This window comes from Canis lupus, chromosome 7, assembly GCF_048164855.1.
Source record: "Canis lupus baileyi chromosome 7, mCanLup2.hap1, whole genome shotgun sequence".
NCBI classification, from domain to species: Eukaryota; Metazoa; Chordata; class Mammalia; order Carnivora; family Canidae; genus Canis; species Canis lupus.
The window spans coordinates 39,141,990-39,154,011 of record NC_132844.1 but is presented as its reverse complement, the minus strand read 5'-3'; the positions used below and the strand labels follow the sequence as shown (position 1 = coordinate 39,154,011).

Here is a 12,022-nt window from a genome sequence, read left to right as displayed (position 1 = left end):
GGGGGGGGCAAGTATTGTGAATTTGAGTATCCTTTGGATTGTGGCTCCAATAAGCTGCATATAAAGAGGGGAGCACACCGATGCTTCAGAAGAGGAAGAAAAAATTAAACCTCAATTCATCCACCTGCCCAGCATACAAATAGCTTAACTGCACCCAACAGAAAAATCGAAACAAAGGGCCTCTTGAGTTCACTGCTCGCCAGAAATGCATCTTCAAGATGCCTGCTCATTAACTGAGTCCTTTCAGGCACCCCCACCCCTTAAATGTCTCACAGTTGGCCTGTCTTCCCAGTCTTTCCTCATTAAATTTAAAAGTTAAGTTTTTTTAAAGTTTTTCTTCTTGCTCAGAAAGTACGGTTTTTTAACCTTTCGATTCAATTGATTTCCAAAGGTGAAAGCAACTTCACCTGAAAAGCATCAGCTTTAAACTCAGGAAACACAGGAAGGTTTTCTAGTAAACAACAGAAATCTGGTCAATAGTGTTATTAAAAATACGACTAGAGAGAGTGTCACATTTATCTGCAGTTGTGGCTTGTATTAAAGTAGCTTAAATCCTTCACAAATAAGCTTTTCTGGGGGGGTTAAACAGATACGGTGCTGAGGCAGGCAGGATTACCTGTGATCTAGAGTGTAAAGCCCAATCCATGCCACAGGAAGAGGAGGAGATGCTGCTGGGACACTACAAACCTGAAAACCCCTTTCCATTGTCTCCAATGGACAGTCCAGTTTCTGGGGCTACCACTCCCACTGAGCTTCATTTGCGAGTGGATTTGGCTGTTAATGTAGCATTGTTCAGCACAAATATTTCTTTCCTGGCAGCACAGCTCAGTCGAGACAGGAGGCTGAAAATCAGTTAGCTGTATGTAAGAAGAAAGCAGCTCTCCAGTTACCAGGGAGGAATAATTGAACACAGATTGCCTGTTGCGCCTTTAATTTAATTTGGAGACCTTTCATCTTTTCATTTCCTTCATTTGCAGCCAATGCTTAGTGAGCTAATTTGTACCTGGTTCATTTTCCTCCTTTTATCTTATCTACATTAACATCAACCATGGAAATTAGAAGCACTATGAATAAAAGATGAAGCCTGACTTGGGACATTCCCTCCTTAAATACCGTGAATTACTTAAAAACTAATTTGTGTGTATGCACAATATGGAAGGACTAAGATCTCTATGCCTCACCTCTACAGTATCCTTTATCAGCATCTTCCCTCTCCCCAAGGGGCTGCAGTTTTCAGATGTTTTATCTAGTCTTACCTATTCTCAGAGTGCAATGTCTAGACTATAATCCAGATGGAATCTGTAACTGGTATAAGGTAGTCCATCCCATTACTGCACAAAACCAAGGATCCACAGATCCCACTAACTTGACTTTTTAGAGAGTTCAATACTGCTTGCTTTACAAGGAAAAGAATGTGTTGCAAAAAGGAAAACTGAATGTATCAACAGATATGTATGGTGAGCAGATGCCCACTGTCCAAAAACACTGTGTGGGGGAGGATGAGAGATGGTGGAGAAAGGGACTAATCTTGAAATTACTGCCTGGGAGTGGCCTCTGGAAGCTACAGAATTTAAATTTCAAGTGTATCATGGGTATGACGTTTTTCAAACAGTCCTTCTGTTGAATATGTTGTACCACTTGGCAACCTCTCCGTTAGAAAGAGTTACACATGCTCTTAAAATAAGTTTTTCTTACTTCCCACTGTACAAAATTTTAGTGTCTTGTAATTTTTGCATGTTTTTCCCTTTATAGTTTCCTCTGGGCCAATACTATTTTTTTCTCCTCATCCTCTCCTCCTATAAAGTTGGGCTTTAAATTTTGTCTCCTTTCTTTTTCCAATGAAAAAAAAAATCTACTGGATTTTTCTTTTGCTGCTTAGTATCCCCCACCAATAAGCTATCCTTTCAGTTTGGGAAGCATCAAAGACTGTGCTCAATTGTTTCACACTGCTTCTAATGCCAGCTCTTCTACTCCTATAACCCTTCATACCAATGGGCTAGATGGAAACTGGAGATAAACCAAAAAATTACTCCCTTTTCACAGCCCAACCCCCTAAAAAGTTGATGTGTGTTACTTGTATAAGACCACACGTCTTTACAGGTAAGGCAACTTCCAAATTGTAGGGGGAAAAAAAAAAGACTTTGCAGTTTAAAATTATAGTGTACTGAAATGTAAAAGTATGCTCCGGAATACAAACCACTGTATCTTCTGGGGAAAGGGTATGTAAGTAGGATCAAAATTAAAGCCCAACTTAAGGAAAAAAAAAAAAAATCAGATTATATCTCTAATCTTGGTTATAATAAAGACTACCCCCTACAATGTCAAGCTTATCTATTTCTTCTGAAAGAACAAGGAAAGCAAGCCCTACATTGAAGAAAAAAAAAAAAAAAAGGACAAGAAGCAATTACTGGTCCTTTTATTCTTGAAGGAGAGGATGATTAGAAACGAAGGTGGCAACAGTCCTTAAAAAATAGATTCTTAGTAGCCACCTAGGCAGAAAAATTAAACCAAAAGGGTACAAAGTCCCTCTGTCTCCAGGTGAAGAAAGCCAAATAGAGATTAGGATAAAATTGTGGAGCATTTATGTTTACCAAATACACAGATTGTCCCGCTTACTTCGTGGAGTGGAGGGTGTGATGGAGTCTCAGAAGCAGGAGGCCAAGGAATTGGGGATAGTGGAAAGGAAGAGTCCCACGAAGGGTCAAAGAATCCAAGGTTTTGGGGGTTTTTCCCCACATACCTTTGTGTATACGGAAGAAAAGTGAACGCCATGCAATAGGGACTCCCAGAACACACGCAGATTGCAAAACGCCAGCCTCAAGAAGAACACCTGTCCTAACGCCCAGCTGGCTCTGCGCATGAGCCGCCTTCCAAGGGAAAAGGGCCATTTTAGCGACAGGGGACGGCGCCGCCCCCAGGACCTCCCAGTGAGTACCAGGAAGCAATGGGGAGGTGCAAGAGCGGCCGGGCGAACCCCCAGAGGCGCCTTGGAGAAAGGTTGGGGGGAAAAAAAAAGAAAAGAAAAAGAATGAGGCTGTTGGCCTGATAATTCGGGAAAGACAGAATCACAGGACCTCAGAGTCTCAACTCCTTTCCCAGAGGTTTTCTTTGAAAAAGAGGCAAACCTGAGAATCAGAAAGGACTTTTGTGGGGTGCAAGAAGAGAGAGAAGTTGGACCCACATACACACCAAGGAGAAGTCCCTGTTTTCACTAACAAGTGCCAGTGGACTGTAGAGAGAAGTTGGTCTCTGGGCTGGTTTTCGGCCACCATCTCCACCTCCTTCGCTGTACGGTTCTTGATTGGGGGGTACACCAAGTCCGCCGGCCCTGAGCTGGGTCCCCGCGACCTCTGCGGCCCGCGCCTCCCCCGCCCACTCGCCCCGCCCTCCCCGCTCCGTCCTCGAGCCGCCGGCGCCTCGGGCCTGCACGTCCCCCGCTTCGGCTGGGCCGCTCCGTCGGCTCACTCTCAGGCCCCGGCGGACTGCGGAGCCCCGGCCCCCTGCCTCCCCTCGTCCACTCCGCGCCCCCGCGTGGCCAGCGTTCACGCGCCAAAGCCCCTGGAGGCTGCAGGCTGCAGGCTGCCCGCGCGCAGCGCTCCACCCGCATCCGGATCGGGGGTGCGGACAAGGGGGAACGCCCGAGGGCAGCCGCAGCCCGGCCGGCCCTTTCCCTCCCGACCCCAGGGGCGGGCCGGGCGCTACCTCCTGGAACAGCTCCAGGCTGTAGGTGTTGTCGTCGTCGGCGAAGAAGAGCACCCCGGGCTGCGCGCGCTGGTGCTGGTGCCTCTGGCGCAGCCAGGCGAGCCCGGCGTTGCGCTGCTCGGTGGCGCGCGGCAGCCCGGGCCTCTTGTAGCGCCGCGGTGTGGGCACGTGCAGGTGCGTGCTGGGCAGCCCGGCCCGCGCCAGGAAGCGGCTCACCAGCTCGCTGCGCGCCGCCGCGTCCTCCACCAGGATCCAGTGCAGCTGCGCCACCTGGCGGAAGGTGTTGGCCAGGCGGGTCAGCTCGGCTTTCTGCACCGGGCGGCTGTAGGTGGGCGTGATGGCATAGATGGTGGGCAGGGGCGGCTCCGGCCGCGGCCGCGCGTGTGGCCGCGACTCGTTGCGCTTCTCCCAGCCGCGCCCGGGCCCGCTGTCGGGGCCGCCCCTGCGGGGCGGGAGTCGGGCGCCCCCGCGGCCCACCGCGTAGGGAGAAAAGTAAGGGCGCGGGGTGAGCGGGGGCGCCGGCCTGCGCGTGTCCACGTCGAGCATGATGATGACGATCAGGATCCAGGGCAGGAGGATGAAGAAACGGCTGAACAGCGCGGACTTCATGGTGCGCCCGCCCTTCCGCGGCCTCTCGGACGCCCCTGAGAGCGCGAGATGGAGGACCCCGGCGCTCAGTTCGGACGGCGGCGGCGCCCGCGCCCGCTCAGGAAGGCGCTCAGGGAGCCGCGGCGGGCGCGCTCTCCATGGGGTCGGGGGGCGCTGCGGGGGGCGGGAGCCGCGGGGCTCAGCGGCCGGGCGCGGGCGGTCGGCGCGGGTGCCGAGGAGTAGGGCGGGGTGGGGGGGGCGGCGGGCGCTGGCCCCAGTCCCGGTGAGCCGGCGGGAAGCGGGGCTGCGTCCAGCCGCGGGCCGGGCTCCGGAGTTGTGCCCGCGGTCCCCGGCCGCTCCTGACGGCGAGTGGGCGCGGAGAGCCGGCCCCGGGCTCCTCGCTCCTCCCGTCCCGCGGCGCTGCGGGCAAAGGGACTCCCGCCGCGGCTCCCCGGCCGCTCCCTGGGGGCACCCTCGAGGGCGGGCGGGCGGGCGGCAGCGCCCAGGGCTTTCCTTCGTCACGCCCGGCCGGGGTGGCGAGGACCGGGAGGGGGCGCGGGAGGTGTGCCCCAGCCCTGCGAGCGCCGCAGCGGAAGCCTGCACGCCCGTCCTCCGCTCTCCGCTCGGAACCTCTCCCGGCTCGGCAGCGAGATCCCGGAGCCAGGAAAGAAAGAGAAAGCGGAGGGGGCGGGGGGCGGGGGGCTGCAGACTCCAGCGTCCTCCCGGTCCTCCTGTGGGAAGGCAGCAGCGCTGCTACTGGCGGAGAGGGGCTGCGAGGGGGAGGTCGCGAGGGGGCCCCGGCTCTCCGCGGGGGGTGCCGCTGACGGCCCCGAGAGCCAGCTCTGGAGGCGGCTGCGGCACCGCGGGGGGGGGGGGGGGGCGGGGAGGAGGGTCCCCGCGGGGCCGCACGACCTGCGCGAAGGGCTGGATGGATGCGCGTTCGCCGCTCTCCGCGCGCGCTGAGCCTCCTGAAATACCGCAAGGTCTTGAGAGAGCAGCTAGGAGACCCCGTTCACGTGCGGGAAACTCGGGAGACCTAGGGTGGGGAGTGAGGGGACAGAGGCGGAGAGGGTAAAGGATCTCGTCCCTGGCCCCCACCTGCAGGGCTGCTGTGCCGGGGTGTGTACCCATCGGCGGCAGCCGAAAGCTGGACTAGCAAAAGGCAGAAATCTGTAGAAGCCCCGGGAGACGGAGAGGCGCCACGCAGAGGTGTTTGGCACGTGAGATGGTCCATCCCAAAGAATCCACCCGAACGGTTGCTTTGCTGCCTGCCAGCAGGGAGATCACGGGGGGCGCGGGGGGGGGGGGGATTCCTAAAACTCCAGCTGAGTATGTTTAACTTATTTTTCCTTCAGTAATTCGGACTCACATTTCCCCTATAGTTCGCTGTCGTCAGAATTACTCAGTTTGACCCTCCCGACGATCCTCTTAGAGAGGCCTGAAAAGTAGAATCATTTTATGGGTGAGGACACGGAGACTCGGTTTAATTTCCCCGAGGTCAGAGGCAAGTGGCCAAGTGGAAATGGAACGTGGGTCCCCGGAGTCCAGCCCGTGGCTTCCTCGCTGCGCGGCCTGAAGAAGTCGCTCCGGACGCAGCCCGACCGGGAGGGCTTGGCTCTCCTACGTGAAAACATTGTGCAATCAAAATCTAACAGAGCCTGTGAAGACGTAATGGAACCATGACAGTGCCTGGAAGACAAGGAGTAAACAATTGGTGCTCAGTTAGGACCTTTTCTATTGGGCGGACCTACTAGCCAAGTCCCTGGTGTCTATGATGTACGGGAAAGAAAGAAGAGGGGCCACGCTCCATAGTCACGTCCCAGGGAGGTGCTTGCAAAAAGAGCAGGAAGGCCTTGCCCCTCGCCAGCCCATGATAAGTAATTTCTGAGCTCATCTTCTCTCGATTGTTGGTCTTCCTCGGTCTTGTTCACAAATAAATCCCTCCGTGCATTTTGTATGGGGGCGCGCGGGACAGCTCTAGAGAGGCTACTGCACCCCACCCCCTCCAGCCTTTTTGAGAGTCCAGCCTCATAGCCCCACCTTTGCTGCTCCTGCTATCATCCGGGACTGGAGCGCTTGTGGATTTCCCTAACTTCCCGCTCAGAGTCTGAAACCCGAGGGTGAAATTTATGGAGTCAACATGCACTCCCTTCTCCACCGCCCCCCACCGCAAGGGCTAGCCTTCTGTCTGGACCTCCCTGTAGCAGCCGCAACTCCTACTATAGACGTGGCAGGTGAGCGGCACCCTAACATAGGAAACAATCCATTAGACGCCTTCCCTTATTCTCGGCTAACCTAGTGGTCCTCTGAATATAACGCAGCCTCCGGAAAATGTGCCATGATCAGACCTGGGGGTGGACCGCCTGAAACCAATGTCAGTATTTTGGGGGCGGGTAGGTCGGGGAGAGAGCCTGGTAAAAACTTCTCTTAAATACTAGAAAGCAGCACACACACCTGACAACCCTTGCAAAGATACTGAAGTCTTGCTCTTCCTGCTGGAATCTTTAATGTAGTTGAAGAGAAATGCCTTGTGTATGAGCTGGAGTGAAGCTCAAGCAGTTACTGAATTGTATTATAAATTTCACTAATCTTTGTTAGCTGGGAATTCTTGGTTATTCTTACTATTCCATAAAAAACCATTCCTCATTGCTTCTCCAGCAACCAGGGCCATTCACAGATGAGACACGTTCAAAATCAATCAAATATTGGAATTGGAAATTTTAACTGGTGCTCAGAATTCACAGGTGTCATACAACACAATGCTTAACTAGCAGGGTCACATCAAGGAGGTCATGTCATCTTCTCCATTATCTTTCGTCAGCATTTGCATCCAGGTGTACCTCATTCAATCATCTGTTGGGGGCATCATGGTTCATGCAGTGAGCCAGACCTTGGTTTGATTTCCAGCTGGGCCACTTGAGCAACTTTTACAGTCAGTGAGTCTTTCAGTTTCCTCACCTGGAAAAGGGAGTTACATACTCCATGGAAATCTTGTAAGGATTAAATAGGATAAGTTAGGTAAAGTATTTTGCAGAGGAGCTGTTATTATGCAGACAATGAATGGTATTTAAATGCAAGTAACACTTGTTCAAAAGAAGATCTTAACCTGGGAGATCTTGCAGAATCATCATCACACAGGAAAAAAATGAGATCCATTCTAAAGGAACTGACAGTGTCTTTAAATAGGGCCCCCTCCTGTCTGGAAGGTGTTGGTATGTTTGGTAGTCTTCTCCCAGCTGGGGTGAGGTGGGAGGAATAAAGAAATATTTACCAAATACAAGGTGCAGCTTATCATGCAATAAGGATAACATGATTCCAAGTGACAATGATTTCAAGTGACTGAATATGCCATATTGTTTTACATTCATTGATTCAAAAATGTTTATCCACATCTTTCATAGTCAAATCTGAGTCAAGATAAAGGCACAAAATTATTAAGAATGTCCATTTGAAGCATAAAACCAGGGCAATACACTTTTAAGCGCAAAAATTTATCATGCTTTTAAAATATGTAGAGAGTTTATCAGGTAGTAGAATGGAAACAACTCCTTTTAGTGGAACCTTGAAGAAAATGCCATTTTTATGAAGCATAATCACTGGGTAGCTGTAGTGCTTTTTCATATAGTCTATGATATTTTTACATAAAACAACTTAAACTTGATCTGTGGCTGATAATGAAGGTTGGTAGAAGTCACTAGAGTAATTAAAATAATTACCTAACTTCTGAGCTTCTGTACATCCTCTCAGTGTTTATTTTCATTTAATCTCTCTAATTATTTGTGTAACAAAGTGAGCATTGCTTCATCTGTACTAATGAAGCCTTAGATTGCTGGCATCAGCCACAGCATTTCATCAGCATTCAGTTGTTGTTCTCAGATAAACAAAGGTAAAAACAAAAAACAAAAAACCAAAACCATCTGGAGACTTAACAAAAACATATCATATAATCACTAAACATTTACATTTTGCCTTGATGAGTAATATGCAACTGTGACTTCTGTAGCAAAAAGATTGCAGTCCGATTAGTGCACTGCATACAACTGATCCCATTTGACATTTGAGCCTGGGGTTCTGCTAGTGTGACTAAATCAACCTTCAAATGAGCATCTGGGGACATCCTAAATATTCTTAGTCAAGTAAGAAAGAGATCAAGGAAAAAAAATCTATACGCAATTAAGTGTTTGTAAATAGCTATATCATGATATGGACATGCAGATCGGGTAAAGAGAATCAGAACTAATTCATATGCAAGTAATAATGTATTGTGAATGTATTGATAATCAATACCCACATTTAGGTGAACATAACTTTCTGTTAAAATATCAGTTATGTGAAAGAGCGACATCCAAAATAAATAATTCTAATAGCCCCAAAGTCCAGAGATACATGACAGTTTCATTGATAACTGTCAGAAAAATGACATCCAAACCACAAAATAAATGGCTCATTTGGTTTATTTTCTTGGATCTGGATCCTCTACAAATACCACAATTGGTCGAGAATTGTTCTAAATTATAATGCTTCCTTAAAATTTTAGACACTTGCAGCTATTATGTACAAAATGTGATGTGAGAAGTAATTTGTTGAGTAAAATCCCATTTTCATTTGACAGGTTGGGATCAAGGTTATTCAGTAAAAGTGGTTTTCTAGAAAAGTAGAAATTGGCAATTCATCCTAACAATTTCATTGAAAAATAATTCCATTCAGTTTGAATAATAGCTGAAGATAAAACATGCCCATGTTCCTCCTTTTCCCTTTATTAATGAATTAGGGTACACAAAAACCCAATAAAGCATAGATAAGGATATACTAGCACCCTTTATATCTTTTCCCTCACTATCTTAAAAATTGGCATTTACATTAAAATGATTATTTGTTAGCAATAGAATTTTACTGTAAAACTACACAACCTACCTTTCACGGTTGTTACAAGAATCAAAGGAGATAATGTAGATTAAAGTATTTTAAACACTATAGTTAATACATGTACAACAGAAGTGATTGGGCATGAGCTGATAATTGAAGTACGAGATTACACACAGGGTTCCTTATATTACTGGGCCAATTTTTACATGTTTTAGAATTTGTATTATAGAAAGTTAAAATACATAAAACAGATTATTTTTGCTTGCCAAGATAATACTGATGCCACAGTCCAGAAGCTGAGTTGGTAGAGTTCTGTAACTCATTGAATCAGTCTCTTGGCCTTGAAAATAGGTCAGTTCAGTTAAATGGTTTCATCCTATTTTAGGGGTCAGTGGTGTGTGTGGAAGGGGGGGCATCTAAATTGGGCCTTAGATTGTATGAGTAGCAGGCATTTAATGAGAGGCCTTTCTATAGAAATAGAAGAAAAAAAAAAAGAAATAGAAGAAAAACAAAGGTAATGATTAAAATAAACCATAAGTTTGAGTACTCTAAGTACTCAGTTTTTGAGTCCAGAGGGCTCAAAAGTCAAGATTTTTAGATGTTGGGCTTGAAGCAGATTTAGATGGTGGAATGAGGACAAGCATTGGCAATCCAATTGATTGATTGATTTAATTTTTTATTTTTGGTTTGTTTGAATATCTCTAGTGATGGCATCAGATGTTACAGTGAACTTTCTGAGTGACTTACATAGGAGCAGGCATGAAAGTTATCCATATGTGATCTGTTGTGGTGATATCTTTAAAACAGATATCAAGTCAGTCAGCTTCAGCTTGCAAGGCTTCAATAAAAGGGCAGTTTTGGTTTTTAGTGATGCCAAGTCAGGAGGGTAGGAGAGAAATTGGAAACAAGAATTGACAAAGGGGACAAAACAGCAGGAGCCAGTTTATAAAGAAGAAAACATTTAAAATCCATGAACATGGCAGTGTTCAACAACCCATAAGAGTATGTTGTACTTTATACTGAAACAGAATTTCCTTCCTAAAATTACCCCCATTTATACTAAAGATAATCAAAGAAGACTAATTTGTTTGTAAAACAAATTACTCCCATCAAGTTTGGTTTGATTATTTATTTATTTTTTTTTTAAGATTTATTTATTTATTTATTTATGATAGACAGAGAGAGAGAGAGAGAGAGAGGCAGAGACACAGGAGGAGGGAGAAGCAGGCTCCATGCCGGGAGCCCGACGCGGGACTCGATCCCGGGACTCCAGGGTCGCGCCCCGGGGCCAAAGGCAGGCGCTAAACCGCTGAGCCACCCAGGGATCCCCTGGTTTGATTATTTATGTAAGTACAGCAAGAATAGTAAATTATCATATAGGCCTCTTTTTAAGTCTACTTTGCTGGAACTTTAATAAAAAATCTTGGATTGAATGTTAAAAGCTTAGAGAGGTTGGGGCGCCTGGATGGCACAGTTAGTTAGGTGGCCGACTCTTGTTTTTGGCTCAGGTTGTGATTTCAGGGTCATGAGATCAAGCCCTGCATGGGGCTGTTGTACTCAGTGCTAAGTCTGCTTGGACCCTCTCTCCTTCTCCCTTTACCCCTCTTCTCTCTCTGTCTCTGTCTCTCTCTCTCTCTCTATCTCTCTCAAAAATAAATAAATAAATCTTTGAAAATAAAATGAAATAAAATAAAAGCCTATAGAGGTTCTCTCTCTCTCTCTCTCTCTATCTCTCTCAAAAATAAATAAATAAATCTTTGAAAATAAAATGAAATAAAATAAAAGCCTATAGAGGTTAATAAGCCAAGTCAGGAACTTGCCACCAGACTTTGCCTGAAATACCCATAGATTTCTAAAAATTCTTTTTTTAAATTTATTTAAGCAATTTCTACATCCAAAATGGGGTTTGAACCCATGACCGTAAGATCAAGAGCTGTATGCTCTGCCAACTGAGCCAGCCAAGTGCCCCAGATTTTTAGAAATTCTTATTTACTTTAGTGGTTTGATTTTTTTTTTTTTGGTTTGATTTTTAAAAAAAAGATTTTATTTATTTATTCATGAGAGACACAGGGAGAGAGATGCAGAAACACAGTCAGAGGGAGAAGTAGGCTCCACGCAGGGTGCCCAATGTGGGACTTGATCCCAGACCCTGGGATCATGCTCTGAGCCAAAGGCAGAGGCTCAACGGCTGAGCCACCCAGATGTCCCATTTTAAAGTTACTGAAATCTGTATTCCAAGGTATTTGTCCAAGTCTTTTCCTCGAATCCCTTTGAAGCACTTTTGATTGCAGTTGATTGCCAAAGCTTTCAGAGAGGCATCAGAGTAAAAAATAACTATCTGTGAATGACAAAAGACACAAAAATAGCCATGATTAAGGATCTGGTGAGAGTTCATTGTGATGTAATTTACAAGGAAATTTGATTATTTCTGTGGCATTTAACATTTTAAGATAATAATTGGAATTATGATTGTTTATATGGATATTAAGGACATGGACAAATTTTTATGAATTTTATACAATCTTTAAAATACTTCTATCAGTAGCACATACTCATACAAATGTAACCTAAAGAAGGCTAAACAGCATGTCTATTTAACTATGTTTCCTATGTAATTTCATGTCAAATAAGCATAATTAGTTTCACATCTTTCTTTTTATAAGGCAAGGGAACAAATCTTTTGAAATTTTTCCAGGGACCTTTTAGGAAATTCCAAAGTTAGTTTGAGATCACAAACACTTTATTCAGAATTTGATTTTGGGAAGTTTGTCTAAAATGTTAAAAAGTTTGAACACTTGATTAAACAGATCAGAGACCACTATGAAAAATATCAAGTTATCCACCTAACCAAAGTGACAATAAAAGA

At 46.5% G+C, this 12,022-nt stretch overlaps 1 protein-coding gene across 1 annotated transcript in view; it reads right to left on the bottom strand.

Moving 5' to 3' along the window:
* Positions 1-4,415, bottom strand: part of B3GAT2 (beta-1,3-glucuronyltransferase 2) — a 79,453-nt gene extending 75,038 nt beyond the window's left edge. Inside the window, exon 1 of the mRNA XM_072832427.1 lies at positions 3,703-4,415. Within this exon, the coding sequence (XP_072688528.1) occupies positions 3,703-4,311 (609 nt within the window). The 5' untranslated portion in view covers positions 4,312-4,415. The remainder of the gene's footprint in view (positions 1-3,702) is intronic.
* Positions 4,416-12,022: the final 7,607 nt, after the last annotated feature.